Below are 16,465 nucleotides of genomic sequence, written 5' to 3' on the forward strand. Positions count from 1 at the left end.
CCTGTTTTAAGTGTATTCCATGCCTGTAGAAGCAGTCTCTCCTGTTATCAAGCACAGGCCATGTTAAGAAAAATTGTACCCCATGAGCCTTGTGCAATCTCTCCAGGGCAGAATTGATCGACAAGGCTCTCATCACATACTCCCTCCTATCATGTCTGGGCAGAATGTAGACACTTTCTACAGAAAAGAAATCACTAGTTTCTAATTTTTACGGAAGAGAAATCACTAGATTCTAAGAATTTGGCTAGTGGCATCGTTGGCAAAAGTTACAATAACGTTCAACTGTCTGGTGTGCTGGTGAAGGCCAAAAGGAAAAAAAAAAAAAAAAAAAAAAATCAAGAAACATTCAGGTGAATATGAACAGTCTGGAAATCAGGGATTAATTGAAAGGGGGATAAAGTAAATCAAAGCCCTGTATATAAGGGTGAGGCCTGAGGCTTGTTTGCGAGGTGTGGTATGGAAGGGTTGCAATAGGGTTTTTTGTCTTGGGAACAGTTGAGTAGTGAAGTTGGAATCAGTGAGTGGTTTTTTTTTTAGTGTCTCGGTAGCACTGTAGTGAGACTGAAGCAAAGTGCAAGAAATTTGAATAAAAGGGTAACAAAGAGTTGCGGAGGCTGCAGAATTTCATGGAGTCCAGATGAAGTGCTAGGACTGATAAGCTTAGGAGCAGAGAAAGGACCTGATTTAAGGAGGGAAGGCACGTCATCCAAATAACAGAAAATTTCATAATCTTTGAACCGGAGCAGTTATTCTAAGAAGGAAAAGGAAGAGCCTAGACCTTTCTGAACTGTGAGTAAAGAAACCTAAGCTAATTTATCACAAAGAAAATGAACTAATGGACATTCTGTACTAAAATTTAGAATAGCCATTTCCCAAGACTATTCTGTCTTCCTACTGAAGTAAAACCGGGAAAGTACTAATTGTCTATAGCCCAGGTTTTAACCCCTTAGACTAGAAATTTGTAAATGTTTGGATTTGACTGATGTTAATTAGCTACAGTTTGAAAGTTATAAATTTGTGTGATTGAGAATTTAGATAATATGCGGTAATGGTAGAGTAACAATTGTTTTGTTAAGGATGACCTAGTATTTGATGATTGTTTCATTTAATTATAAGAAAAGTTGTATTATAAGGAAACTTTCCAATATGTTTGTTAGAATAACCCATTGTTTAGAAATTGTCATATTAAAGCTTCCTTTTTATTAAATTATCCAGTGTGATGCGTAATTTGTTTCACTCTGCTCACGTTTTCTCTCAGAACTTGGGAATCTTTTAGTGGTCAGAGGCCGTATAAAATATATAAACATGTACCATGACCTTATATATATATTTCAATTAAGGATTGAAACTTAATTTAGAATAAAGTAGGAGACAAACCACCTCCCTGAGGCACAATTGGTTCTAACCAATGCAAACATCTACACTGTTCTACATCATCAACTTTTGCCCCTGGCAAACATACCCTGGTCTTGTGGCACTTATCCTTTTTGCATAATATATTTCTTGTTTCCCTGATAATAGAGTCACTGACAACTAGTTCCTGTGGAACTGGTGCATTCTGCCTTGGGGATTGACACTGTGTTGCCCGATGAGAAAGTGCATGCAATGGTATTGATGTGAGCAGCTTAGTGCTTGATTAATCCCGAATTTAAATCTTTCGAGAGCTTTCATATGTCCGTAATTATGGCAATTTAAGCATTTCTGTGCAGGGAAGTCCTCGTTGAATCTATGGTCCAATCAGCAGGACCATAGATTCATGTAGAAGGAAGAAGACTGTTCACCAGTCCCACCAACATCCGTTCTGGTGGGGCTGGTGAACAGTCTTACACTGAGATTCACTAGCAAAGAATCATGCTGGCTCCATTGCTGGAGCATGCTTTTTGCTAACCCTGTTTGCAGTAGGATGTTTTTGTTTTGACTTATCAGAACTGTTGACCCCACCCCCCTTGAGGAGTGATGATATAATTAAAATTTGAATGTTCTTATCAATTCACCAGTTACACAGCAATAATACTACCATGCTACCAAGTTTGTGTTACATTAGGCTATACTGTTATGTTCCAAAGTTATAAGTTAATTATAACTTTGGAACATACCTATTTACCACAGAGCTACCTATTTACCACAGTTAAAAAATTTGAATTTCCCCATCACTCGCTTTATAACTATAGCAATGGCAGCAAGATTTGAACAATACAAAGGTTCTACATATATTAAGTAGTAATCTACAAAATCTCTAGCTAAATTAAAAAATAAAATAACGAGCATGACTAGTACTATAAAGATACTTATAGAGCTATTTAATTTGACAGTTAGGTCAATAAAATGGCAAAATCTTTCAAAAATTCTGTAATATAAATGCCCCTCTGGCCTTGTGCCGTGTGTCCAAGCCATATAAGTTTGGTAGTACCTATGTACCTCTTGCTTATAATAAACAGATATTTATTTTATTAATTCATGCACAATTAATAATCAGCAGTACATTGCCTGAAGATTTCAGGCAGTGTATTGTTGATCATTGGAATATTTTATCTCTCAAATAAGTTGTAGAGTCTGACAAATTTCAAGGTGGGATTGGATAGTTATTATTTGTCCGGATTTATACTAAACTACAGAATTAAAAATGATTTCCAATGTCCATTTGGTACACTTTTTTTTTTTTTGGATATAAACATACTCTGCACAGATTTTGTAAATATATTCTTCATTCTGTGCATCAGAAAACAGATTTATTAAATATCTGGGAAATTCTTGGTTTGAGATTTCACTCCCAGATTATATTTGACCCAATAATACTAAATTAAGTTAAAACTTATATAAATATTAAAAATTAGTTTCTTTTCTTTTTTTTTTTTTTTTGAAATAGATCCAGATCTTCAGCTCATTAGTACGAAATGCAAAAGGGGATGTAGCCAGAAAGTCCGGAATGTCTTTTTAAAAATTATAGCATCTGTACAAATTTTTAAAAAATTTAATTTTGTTGCTATTTTTGTTGTTTTATGACCAATCAGTCGTTGTAAGGCCTTGAACTATGTGACAGTATTGTGGTTTTTATACTTCTCATTTATTTGAAGAAGTCTGGGTTCAAGTGCCATCACTTGAGAAATTTCTAAAGGCTAGTCTTAAGCAGAGGGAGTAGAGTTTTTTGACCACACAACATGCAGATAAGTATACAGGTATGGATATTATAGGTCAGTAAAATAAGTTGCTGATGTGCCTAAAAAATCCAATAACAACAAGCTGTATACAGGTCATTTTGTGCACCATTTATTGATTGAATAATTATTTATTGTTATTACTGATATTTTGAAGCATGGTCTTTAGTTCTGTTTTATCAAATAAAAATTCTATAAAAAAATAAATTTTATGTTATTTCATTTTCATTTTTGTGCTCTTGTCTTAAGTAATTTATGAAGCCTGAACATCTTCATTTCTTGAATTTCATTTTTAGCAATTATAAATGTTCATGGTGTTGTTTTTCTTATCTTGCCTTAGGATAAATGCAGCAGATACCTTAAGTTGCATATATAGTCATCGGGCAAAATTACTTTCTGAGATGATAGATTTATGGGAAATGCTTAGAGAACAGCAACAAGCATTTATGGTTGAGGTTAAGTATTTTTACAGAATCATTTATAAATATATTTTTTTTAATATGTTTATAAATAAACTATGACTTTCGTTGATATAAAGGTCAGTTAGTTGTCTGCAGGTCATTTGTTTGTTCCATATAATACTACCCATAAAGCTTTGTTTCTAAAAATAATGTTAAGCACTTAAACAGAATATAATTTGGTAAATTTTTTGTATATGATTATGTTTTTAGATTTAGGAGTAATGTTTAATTAAATGCTTTTTGCTGTTGGGCAGAACTTGAATTTGGTGTCACTCAAAATTAGAAGATTGAAAACAAAACTTACTGATAATTTTTGTATATTTGAAAAATATTGGTATATCCCTTGGGACAAAGAGTTATGGCCTGTTCTTTATTTAGATTTGGCCACCTTTGTTTTTGAGTGTAGGAGCATGAGCATGAACAAAAGCTTTTTAGTCTCTTACAGATCACATGTTGCAATATTATAAAATTATACAGGGCATTAATAAAGGGTTGGGCAATTTACGGGGTTGGGCAATCTAAGAGGTACAAGCTAAAGATTATAATGATTTATGCACCAACATCGAGCCATGATGATGAAGAGGTTGAAGAAATGTACGCTGAAATTGAGAGTCTTCTAGATGAGCAGAAAACCCACTACACTATTATTATGGGGGACTTCAATGCTAAGGTTGGAAAAAGGCAAAACAGCGCAGAAAGAGGAACTATAGGAAATTTTGGAATTGGTGAAAGAAATAAAAGAGGTGAAAGACTTGTGGAATTTGCAGAATCTCAAGGAATGTCAGTAATGAACACTTTTTTCAAGAAAAGGGTGAACAGAAAGTGGACATGGAAGAGTCCAAATGGATTAACAACTAATGAAATCGACTTCATCCTCACTAACAGAAGATATATTGTGAATGATGTTACCGTCCTGAATAAGGTAAATGTTGGAAGTGATCACAGAATGGTAAGATGTACACTTGATATAGATAAAGGAAAGGAAAAAACTGACTCGAGTAAATAATACAAAGGTCTTTGAAATAACAGAGGAGGAGAAAAAGCAGTATGTACTGGAACTTAAGAACAAGTTTGAGCTTCTGCAGACTGCTCAGGACCAAGATATCGACGAGGAATATTACAACTTTCTGAAAGTGATAAAGCCCAAGAAACCTATAGGGAAACAGAAATCCAAAGAAGAAAAAATTAGTCAAGAAACACTTGTCATGATGAACCAAAGACGACAAATGAAGAGCAAGAAAAACACTGACAGGGAGAAAATTGAGTATACTGAGTTATGCAAAGCCATTAGAAAGAGACTCAGAGAGGACATAAGAAGATTTAACACAAGAAAAGTAGAACAAGCATTAAGGGAAAACAAAGGATTTAAATCAGCAGCCATGAGCAGTAATACAGAAAGACAAATGATACTGAAACTGAAGAATAGCGATGGTGTACTTAAAAACAGCAGAGAAGGCATAATTCAAATAGCAGAAGACTACTATAGAGAATTATACAAGGAGCAAGGGAATGATACCAGCAGTGGGGAAGATGGATTGCAAAGTAGCAACACATACGACATACCCAATATTCTTCCTGATGAGGTAGAACATGCATTGAAGAAAATGAAGAATCGGAAAGCCCCGGGGGAAGATGAAGTTACTGTAGAGTTGTTAAAATTGGGAGGAAGAGACATAACACAAAAACTGGCAAGGCTCTTCACAAATTGCATTAGAAAAGGTGTGATGCCTAAGCAGTGGAATAATGCAATCATAGTTTTGCTGCATAAGAAAGGAGATAAATCAGAAATTGGAAATTATAGACCAATTAGCTTGTTATCCCATATCTACAAGTTGTTCACAAGGGTCATTACTAACAGATTAGAAAGAATACTTGATGAGAATCAACCGAAAGAGCAAGCTGGCTTTAGGACAGGATTCTCAACTATGGATCACCTTCACGTAATATCACAGCTAATGAATATAAAACACCATTATGCCTGGCATTTGTGGATTATGAAAAGGCATTTGACTCCATACAGCATAAGGCAATGTTTCGGGCACTGGAAAGACAAGGCATAGATACTCCATATATTATGATTTTGAAGAAAATATATGAGAGTGCTACATCCTTTATTAGACTAGACAAAGACAGTAGCAAATTTAAAATCGAGAAAGGAGTTCGACAAGGAGACACAATATCTCCGAAGCTGTTTACTGCTGCCCTTGAGGAAGCTTTCAGAAGATTAGACTGGTCGCAGAAAGGAGTCAATGTGAACGGAGAGTACCTAAACCATTTACGATTTTCAGATGACATTGTGGTCATAAGCCACGATCCCAAAGAATTAGAGGAAAATCTTAATCAGTTATGCACAGTTAGTAAGGATTTTGGACTAAAGATGAATATGGCTAAAACAAAAGTAATGATGAACAAGTATGCCACGGAAAGGGAAATAATGATTGAAGGAGCAGTAATTGAAAAGGTGGAGTCATATACTTATCTGGGACAAGTTATTAGCTGTAATAATGATAAATGGCTGGAAGTCAAGAGAAGAATAAATTTTGGATGGATAGCATTCAGGAAATATAGTCACATACTGAAGAGCAATATCCCAGTTTGTCTGAAACGTAAAATAATGAATCAATGTATACTCCCCACCATGACTTATGGAAGTGAAACTTGGGCACTCACCAAAAGAATGGAAGAGAAGCTGAGAACTACACAGCGAAGAATGGAACGAATCAAATTGGGAATCAGACTGTTAGATAAGAAGAGAAACACATGGATTAGGCAGCAAACTCAAGTAAAGGACATTCTTATCAAAACTAAAGAACTAAAATGGTCTTGGGCAGGACACATAGCTCGAAGAGATGATGACAGATGGACTAAGAAAATAACAGAATGGTACCCAAGAGGAGCTAGAAGAAAACCTGGAAGACAAAGGCGGAGATGGATAGATGAAATTCATGAGTTTGTGGGTAGTAAATGGATGTCCAGTGCTCAAAACAGAAGGAACTGGAAAGTTGCTGGAGAGGCCTTCATCCTGCAGTGGATTGAAAATGGCTGATGATGATGATGGGCAATTTACAGGATTGGTTATTCATATTACAAAAAAAAATAATAAGAAAAGTACATATAAACAGATGTCAGCTGAGATTTCATTTCCAAGATACAGCTCTTTTTGTATTTCTAAAATTGTGAACAGAAAATATCTGTCATGGAAAGTAAATCAAAGAAGAAAAATTATTTCTATCAAAATCAAATGTTGTATGTGTATTAACTTTAAATTAAGTGCATCAAAGATGACCTGAATTGCCTGGAAGAGGAGAGGGGAGACTATGTATAGTGGAAACCACTTGCTAGTTCCCTAATTTTAAATGAGTCATTGTCTTCATGGGTTATTTCCATTAAGATATAACTACAATTTAAAACATTCTTTCTCTATGATAATTATTGTATAAAGAGCATTGTGTTCTGGGACCTGTACTGATCCCTTGATCACATGCACAACTCCTGTAGGGACCCGATATGTCCCGGTTTTTCTGGAACAGTCCCGGATTTATGGATCTCTGTCCCGGTGTCCCGAAAAAATAGACCTGTGACATCAAATGTCCCAGTTTTTTTTCTAAACGTCATTGTTTCTCAAAAATTTTCACGAGACACCTAGCAATATTGAGTCAAGCTCTACTATACAAGTATCTCAAAACAAAGTAGCCCATGCTCGCAGTAAACCTTATAGTGGTGACATGGAATGACCAGTACCAAGGTATTTCATCATTGTGCTACTTCGTTGCAAAATTCCTTTAATGATTTGAGTTACAGTTAATCATTGTCTCAGTTTTCATTGTCTGCACTGCAGTGTTCATGTCAATTTCTCAGTGTTCTACTGTGAACGTTTCATTATTTTTATATTTGGAATATATAAATAATTTTATACTTTGAATATAAAAATAATCCTTTTAAAATTCTGAAGAGAAAATACGTGTTTACTAACATTTAAAGGAGTAATTCCCATTTATAAAAGAAAGTAGTGTTAGTGGCAATTCCTTAAAAGTAGTGTTCCTTGTGCCGTGCTGTGTTTACTGTTGGTCATGGATGAAAGGCAGATATATTTGATCATGTCAGCACAAAAAAACATAAGGCTGCTGTGGCTGCAAAATCCTCCAGTCAATCATTAACATTATTTTTAGGCAAAAAAACTCTGGGTGATGAAGAAAGAGATCTAGCTGCAAAAGCGGCTATGTTTTTTTATCATATACTGGTGTGCAAAATTTAAGGACCAATCAGGTTTTCACCTCTGTTTCTCATAGAAGTGGCCTGGATATGGGAAAAGCATACCAAAGGAACCTCGTGAGGTACAGAAATGATGACAGAAACAAAACCAACACAACAACGGAAACAAAATGGTACAGAGGGACTTTATTCAAAAATGGCAACATTCTACTGGCTGCCATGATACAGATGCATCACTGCCAAGGATGGAAGGGAAGAGGTGGTCCTCATTAGGAGATATGGCCACCCCTAATGTCGATGCAGGCTTTGCACCGCCTGTCCATACTTAAAACAATGTTGTTGATAAGTTCTTGCAGTAACATTGTCCATTCCTCTGTCAGTGCCATCTTCAGCTGGTGAACATTTTCTGGTGGGTGTGGACATGCTGCTAGGTGTCTTCCCCAGAGCATCCCATATGTGTTTGATGGGATTTAGATCGTTGAAACGGGCAGGCCAGTCCATGCAAACAATGTCCTCACTTTCCAAAAGCATATCAACAGCTGCAGTGCGATGGGGCGTGGCGTTATCATCCATAAACACGAACTCGTGGCCAATGGCACCTCGGAACAGACACACACGGGGAAGGATTACCTCAGTACAGTAGTGCACTGGTTACAGTACCGCCTTCCAGTATCTGGAGTTGTGTACGTCCATCCAAGATAACGCCTCCCCAGATGAGAACACCTCGACCACCATATCGATCCCTTTCAGTGATGTTTGGTGGGTGATACCACGTACCAACCTCTCGCCAGGTTAGCTGACATCCAGAATCACTGTTGAGACTGAATCTACTGTCATCAGTAAAGAGTACCTTAAATAAAGATTTTGTGGTTGTAACCTTTAGAAATAGTGTTGGTCCTTAAGTTTTGCACACCAGTGTACTATCAAACACAATCATAGTTTCCAGTCAATGGATATTTCTAAACAAAAATTTACCTGTGCTCAAACAAAATGTAGGGCTATTGCTGTGAATATATTATCACCACATGCAAGAAATGAAATACTGGAAGACCTAAAGAATACAAAATATTGCTGCTTAGCTGTAGATGCTTCTAACCACACAGATCTAAAGTATGTACCGTCTATAGTGAGGTATTTTATTCCGGATAAAGGCATTGCAACAGAAATATTAGAATTTTGCAGTCTCCCTGGAGAAACCTCGTATCTTATTGTTGACTACATTTTAAAAGTTGCTAATAAACATGGCATTGTTGATAAAATAATAGGTATTTCAGCAGATAATACCAATAATAAACTTTAGTGAATTAAAAAGGAAAGGCAAAAACAATGTTTTTATGAAAATTCAAGAAAAGTTAAACAGAAAAATAATAGGTGCAGGCTGTGCAGCTCATATTCATAATAGTGTACAAATTGCGGTTGATGTATTATGTATAGACATTTAGGCGATTGAGTGGAGAGTTGAGTTTTTCAGTATTTTCACCATTTCACAGTTACATTAGAATATTTGAAATCTTTTTGTGATGTTGTGGAAATTGAGTATAAAACTGTTCTAGAGCATAACAAAGCACTATGGTTGTCACTAGAATGAGCTCTGAATTGTTTTATTGAACTTTATGATGGACTACTGAGTTATTTCTTGAGTCAGGATAAATGTCCAAATATTTTATATGAATTTTTTAACAACAGGAAATCTTTTGTATTTCTTCTATTTCTGAGAAGTCAGATAAAGATATTTTCTGATGCTATTCGGTGAATTGAATGTGAATATGCGACAGGTTTTGATGTTAAGAAAGAAATAGATTTCCTTATCACAAAGCTTATAATGTGACGAAATGAAATGTTTTTACAGTTACGTGATAACTGAACTTAAGTCTTCATAAAAAAGATGTGATGACTGAAGAATCACTGAAAAAAAATGCTGCAAATTTTTATAATAGTGTGCTTCAGTATATTTTAGAATGGACTGTTCATTCGTTTAGTGTATTTGCAAAAATGGAATGGATTTCACTGAGGAAATCCATTTGTTGGGAAAATTTCACAGATTGTGCCGAGGAAATAAAGATTACATAATTATCTTACCCAACCTAGTATAAATGAAGAAAGTCTCTTTGATGACTACATAATGTCAAATTCTATTTAACGTGAAATAAAATGACTAAATGGAATAATACTAATTGTAAGACTGCAGACAGATGGTAATAAGTGTTTGCTCATTTTCAGAAGGAACAAATAACCTGTAATGAAATAAAGTTACTTTGGGGTTTTTGTCTTACTCTATCAGGATCAAATGCCTCAGTAGAAAGTACCATATTTCCCCATGTATAAGATGCACCTTAATTTTGGGGCCCGAAATTTGAAAAAAAATGTATTACATAAAGTTATTGAACTCAAGTTTTATTCATCATAAAATTCATACAACTCATCACTGTCAAAACTCCCATCCATTAGCTTGTCCTCATCTGTGTCTGATGACAAATCACTGTCTTCATATATTGCCTCGTCCTCACTTCCATCTATGGCATTTGAAATACCACACTTCTTAAATGACTTGACAATGATCTCAATCTTGATATTATCCCACGATCTTTTCACCCAGGTACAAACTTCTCCTATAGTTGGTTTCTTCACTCTTCCTGCTGGTGTCAAATTGTCCCCAGAAGACTTCATCCATTGGTTCCATTTGTCTCTCATGGCAGCTTTGAAGGGTTTGTTAATGCTGATATCAAGTGGTTGGAGCTGGGATGTCAAGCCTCCAGGTATGACGCCAAGTTTTGTTTTTGCTCTGCAGCAATCTTCTTTGTATTTTTTGTTATGTGTGCCCTGAACTGATCAAGCACCAATTGAGCAGGTTTGCGTAAGAGCCCACCTGTTCTCCTGCTCCAAACTTTCTCAAACCAGATCTTCATCCCATCCCGATCCATCCAACCCTTGTCATGAACGTGGACAATCACTCCTCGAGGAATGTCTTCGTTTGACATTGTTTTGCATTTCAAAATCAGCATAGGAGGCAGCTTGGTTCCGTCAGCACAACAAGCTAGTACAACTGTATAATGGCTCTTTTCATGTCCACTTTTCTTCACAGTTAGTTTTCACCCCCTTCTTATCAACAGTTCTGTTACATGGGACATCAAATTGAAGGGGGACTTTGTCCATATTTGCAATCTGTCCCAACTCAAACTGATGTGCCTTCCAACATTGAATGACAAAACGATGAAATTCAAGGACCTTCTGCTCATAGCTTTCAGGCATCTTTTGGGCAAGTCTGGTTCGTGTACGCATGCTTAGTCCATTCCGTTTCATGAATCTGAAGCACCAATTGTGTCCTCCTTTGAAATCAGTACCTTCTTTTTCATCAGCAATTCTTCTTGCGTCATGCTGAACCATCTTTGTGGACACAGGAATTCCAATTGCCCTTTGCTCCTCAATCCATATCTTCAGTTCCCTCTCTAAATCAGGCCATTTTGCTGACTTGCCTCTAATGTCCTTCTTCTGCTGTGGCGTTTTCAGTACAGCTTCTTCTTCCCATAGCCAGTCTTGGATTGTTTTCTCAGTTGGAGGAGGACCGAACTTATGTTCAGCAGCGATTTCCATTCACTTTTGCAAACTGGACCACTTTTAACTTGAATTGAGCACTGTACGAAAATCGTTTCTGAGCCATTTCTGGGCAGAACGTGGCAAAACGTAACCTAATATACCCGTAAAAAGTGCGAAACAATGAGTGCAAAGACAACAAGCGCGAAAAAGCGGGAAATGCAAGTAAAAAAAAATCTACAACTACTGCATAAGACGCACCGTTTTTAGACCCCAAATTTTTCGAATAAAGGTGCATCTTATACATGGGGAAATATGGTATTTTCTCTTTGATGAATTCATTATGGATTGATGAGAAAAAAATTCTGTACCAAGTACATAATGTGTCCTGCTGTGAGCATATTTAACATGTTTTACATTTAAGAGTCATCGGCAGGCATTAAAAATGTTTTAATTTTCAGATATTAATAAAATTCATGGATAATAATATAACTATGTTTTTATTTTATTAATAATAATTGCATATCGGTTACTGAAAGTATTGGTCTGTGATGACTAAAGCAGGATATATAATTTTTAAATTGAAGAGATTTTAGTTCACGACTAAACACACCATCTATAGTTCCATTACGTGTAGTATTTATCGAAAGATCTGATAACATGTCCAAGTTGAAGAGGCTCCTGGTGCCAAGCGATTGTGACTGCGCGATTTCTCTTTGTGCTTTCACTGCGACTTTTTGATAGGTGAATTCTACGTTCTCTTTTATGTTCCTCTCGTTAAGAAATCCTTTTATTTAATAGTAGCTCTTATATCAAAAGTACTGGTAGAGAGCAAGGAAGGAAAGTAACCATTCTTTATTTTTCATATCTAATAGACTAACTCCTACTAATTTCGCTTGGTCCCTCCAGGCACTGCTCCTGCCTCCCCATGGCGGGGCCAGTAACCTTGGCAGAAAAGTTTATCTGCCAGAGGCTAAAAGGAGCCAGCATGGAACAAACTACATTTCCCTTTTTAGAACCAACAAGCAGTCGGCTAGACACAGAACATGAGCATGACTCTTCCCAAGCAAAGAGGTTAAAAACCATTTCCTCTGTGACCGAGTTTCCTATATTCTTAATAATTCATTCATTATCAGAACAGCCTCTTAGTAAGCTATTACTCTTTCTAATCCAAAAAACACTTGGAAAGTATCTCTCCCAAGACGGTTAAGAGACTTGGGAGACGGTTAAGATAACCGCAGGTATTCTGAAAAACTCTTAAAAGTGACAAACTTTACTAAAATTCCAGTGAAGGTAACTCCCCCATGCAACCCTAAATACATCTAAGGGTGTTATATCTAGTTGGTACCTTTTGAATGTGACAGAAGAAGAAGAAGAAATTAAAGAAGAGCTTCAGGAATCAAAATGCAGTTGCTGTCAAAAGAATTATGACTAAAAGGGACAATTTACTCACACCCACCAGAAATATCATTCTCAACTTTAACAGTCCAAATCTACCCTCATCAGTAAAAGCAGGTTATCTACATTGTCGCATTCGTCCTTATATTCCTAATCTGTTGAGATGCTATAAATGCCAAAAGTATGGCCACTCTCAAACGGCATGCAGAGGGAACCCAGCTTGTCCCAACTGTGGATCCTCCAATCACAGTCAAAATGACTGTTCGGCGAAAGAATTGACATGTCCTAATTGCAAAGGTAACTATCCTGCTTACTCTAAAACATGTGAGAGGTGGAAAATGGAGAAAAAATTGTAAAATATAAAGTTGAAAACAAAGTTAGTTATCAGGAAGCAAGGAAATTAATTGCACCCAGTATAGCTAACCTTACCTAGGCCAGTATTGCAAAAAAATGTCAAACAATAGCCACACAAACTGATGTTACTGTTCCATCTAACATATCAATCTCTGACTGGGCTCGAGCTGTCCTCTCTCAGCAGCAGTCCAATGCCCTGAAGCACTCAGACCAAGCAAGTAATACGCCTCTTACGATTCCAGCAAAATATCCTCATCCACTAGTGATTGCTACTACTCTAAATATTCCTAGTTCAACTTCAAAAAAGATTATTCAAGTCACATCGATGGATCCAGAGTACTCATCCAAACAGGAAGATCCGATTCTGGAAATATTTGTAGAAGAAGGTGTGGACACAGGTCGCCCCACCTTTCCAAAAAGAGACAAACCAAAGCCAGAACGCCATAAGATAGCCACGTCAGGTACAGCTTCTTCTAAACTCAAATAATGCCTTATATTTTGAAATATATAGTGGAATTGTAGAGGCTTTCTTGGAAACATTGACGACATTCAGTACTTTAGATGCTACTCTCCAGTAGGTTTCTGTCTGCAGGAAACCTATTTAACTGCTCAAATTTCTGTTTCCATAAAAAACTACTCAGTCTATCGAAGAGATCGGAATACATCCGGCTCTGCTTGTGGTGGTGGTGGTGTAGCTATTTTGATTAACTCAAAGATCCCTGCTAGCCAAATCATTCTCCAAACCCAAATTGAAGCCGTTGCTGTGCATCTGATTACTCAGATTGCGTTTACGCTAGTATCAGTCTATCTCCCACCAAATTATACCTACTTTTATAAAGATCTTGAAGAACTTTTAATACAGCTGCCTTCCCCTATCTGCTTGCTAGGGGATTTCAATGGCTACCACCCTTTATGGGGATTTTCTAAATTAGATAGACAGGGCAGACTGATTGAAGCTGTACTAGATAAAACCTCACCATTCTTAATAGTGGTGCACACACCCATATACAGTTACCTACTGACAGACTTCTGCGGATGGCGCCTCCGTAGCCAGGTGGGCAGGAGCAGCAGTGCCTAGCACACACTTCTTGATTAGACCGTGGTTCGAGCCCATTCCCACCAAATACGGAGGATGCGGAAAGGTCAGAGAATGATCACCGCATATCCCTGGAGCAATATGGCCTTAGTTGCTAATGCTCCTAAAAACCAAATAACAATAATAGACAGACTTCTGCAATTGACCTCTCGATTTGTTCCCCGATACTGTTTCCGGTCATTCAGTGTCCACTATGGATGATCCCATGGGCAGTGACCATTTTCCAATTGTTTGTAACCTGCTCACTACACAACCACTATTAGACCAATCCTGCAGGAAATGGAAATTTTCTAAGGCCAAATGGCCTAATTTCAATCAAAGCCTATCGATAATTAGGTTAGGTAACTGATTATATCACATCCCGTCTTTTAATTGCAGCTAAATACTCAATTCCATTATCAAATCCCCCAACCCGACGGCACTTCAACTACTGGTGGAACGAAGAGTGCATGAAAGCAAAGAAGGAAAAAAATAAAGCATTCAATTTATTCCGTCGATTTTCAACGACAGCTAATTTAATTAGCTACAAGAAGCTAAGGGCAAAAGCACGGTTCATTCAAAGGCAAGCCAAGAAAGATTCTTGGACTCTGTTTGCATGTACTATCAACAGAAATATCGACTCAAGATTAATATGGAAGAAAATTAGGCAGCTTTCTGGGAAGTTTCCAATCATCCCTTCCCCAATTCTTTCATACAATGGGCAAGAACTCTCTGGTCCTCTAGATATAGCGAATGCCTTGGGCAATACCTTTGCCCAAGTCTCAGCTGCATCAAACTACACTCCAATTTCCAAAAAATTAAGACCGCCACCGAACAGTGACCCATCAACTTTAGAACCTCACTATCACTTCTGTATAATCAGCCTCTTAACTATTGTGAACTTTTATAAGCCATCAGAACAACATGAAACAGTGCAACTGGGCCAGATGGCATATATTATGTCATGCTGCAGCATCTCGATGAGAAAAACTTACAAATGCTGCTAGTCTCCTTCAACCGGATCTTCCTGGAAAATAGTTATCCAACCTCTTGGCACCATGCTACAGTTTTGGCCTTTTTGAAACATGGAAAAGATCCCTCCTAATAGCTACAGGCCAATAGTTACAGGCCAATCTCTCTGTCAAGTTGCCTTGGTAAAATTCTTGAAAAAATGATCCACAGTCGACTCACCTGGATCATTGAAACTCAACATCTACTGAGTAATTGTCAACATGGCTTTCGCAAAAATAGGTCCTCCCTAGATCTGATGATCGAGGCTGAATCTGAAATTCACAATACCTTTGTGAAAAATGAATACCTTGTCATGGTCTCCATTGATATAGAGAAGGTATTTGATACTACCTGGCGGTATGGCATTCTCATAATCTTGGTCTACGAGGCAACCTGCCTATATTTATTAGGAACTTCCTCCAGAGCCGCTCTTTCCAGGTTCAATACCAAAATTCCTTTTCTTCTACATTCTCGCAGGAAGAAGGAGTACCACAGGGGTCAGTATTGAGCACAACCCTATTTGCCCTTAGAATTGATTCCATTACAAAAGAACTTCCAAATACTGTGGAAGTCTATCTTTATGCTGGTGATCTCTCTCTCTATTTCTTGCCATTCTCAGAGCACGAGATCTATTGAATGGCAATTGCAGATGTCCCTCAATAAAGTACAAAAATGGGCTGAGTTCAATGGATATCGTCTTTCCCATCAGAAAACAGTTGCGATCCACTTTTGCAATCAACGTAAATTACATATAGACCCTGAACTTCGGATATCAAATTCCACCATCCCGATTGCCAACAATATTAGATTTTTGGGATTGGTACTGGACAGCAAATTAAACTTCTTTGTGCACATTAAAGTAATACGTACTACCTGTCTAAAAAAGCTGAACATGCTAAGAGCTCTATCTGCCCTGTCTTGGGGAGCAGATTGTACAATTTTGCTGCTCTTATATAGAGCACTGATTAGATTCAATTTGGATTACAGTGCCTCAGTCTATGATTCTGCCCGAAAGAGTGTATTGCGCTGGCTCGATCCTGTACAACAGTGTGCTGCGGATTGCTCGTGGTGCTTATAGGACATCTCCAACCTATAGTCTATATATTGAAGCCCATGAGCCTCCTCTGTACCTCCGTAGAAAAATGTTATGACTTAAATATGCAGTCAGAATACAAAACTGTTCTCCGTACCCCATTCAGTCATATCTCTTTAATCCACCATTTCACAATCTCTATAGAAATAAACCAAATAAAATACGACCAGCAGGC

The 16,465-nt window shown here is 37.2% G+C and overlaps 1 protein-coding gene across 1 annotated transcript in view; it reads left to right on the forward strand.

Annotated features, from left to right (window-relative positions):
• Nucleotides 1-16,465, forward strand: part of HPS1 (Hermansky-Pudlak syndrome 1 protein) — a 455,504-nt gene that overhangs the window by 91,847 nt on the left and 347,192 nt on the right. The window contains exon 5 of the mRNA XM_090374645.1: nucleotides 3,496-3,610. Coding sequence (XP_090230771.1) covers nucleotides 3,496-3,610 — 115 coding nt within the window. The remainder of the gene's footprint in view (nucleotides 1-3,495; nucleotides 3,611-16,465) is intronic.

This window comes from Mastigoproctus giganteus, chromosome 5 (assembly GCF_048544385.1).
Source record: "Mastigoproctus giganteus isolate SK-2022 chromosome 5, ASM4854438v1, whole genome shotgun sequence".
Taxonomy (NCBI): domain Eukaryota; kingdom Metazoa; phylum Arthropoda; class Arachnida; order Uropygi; family Thelyphonidae; genus Mastigoproctus; species Mastigoproctus giganteus.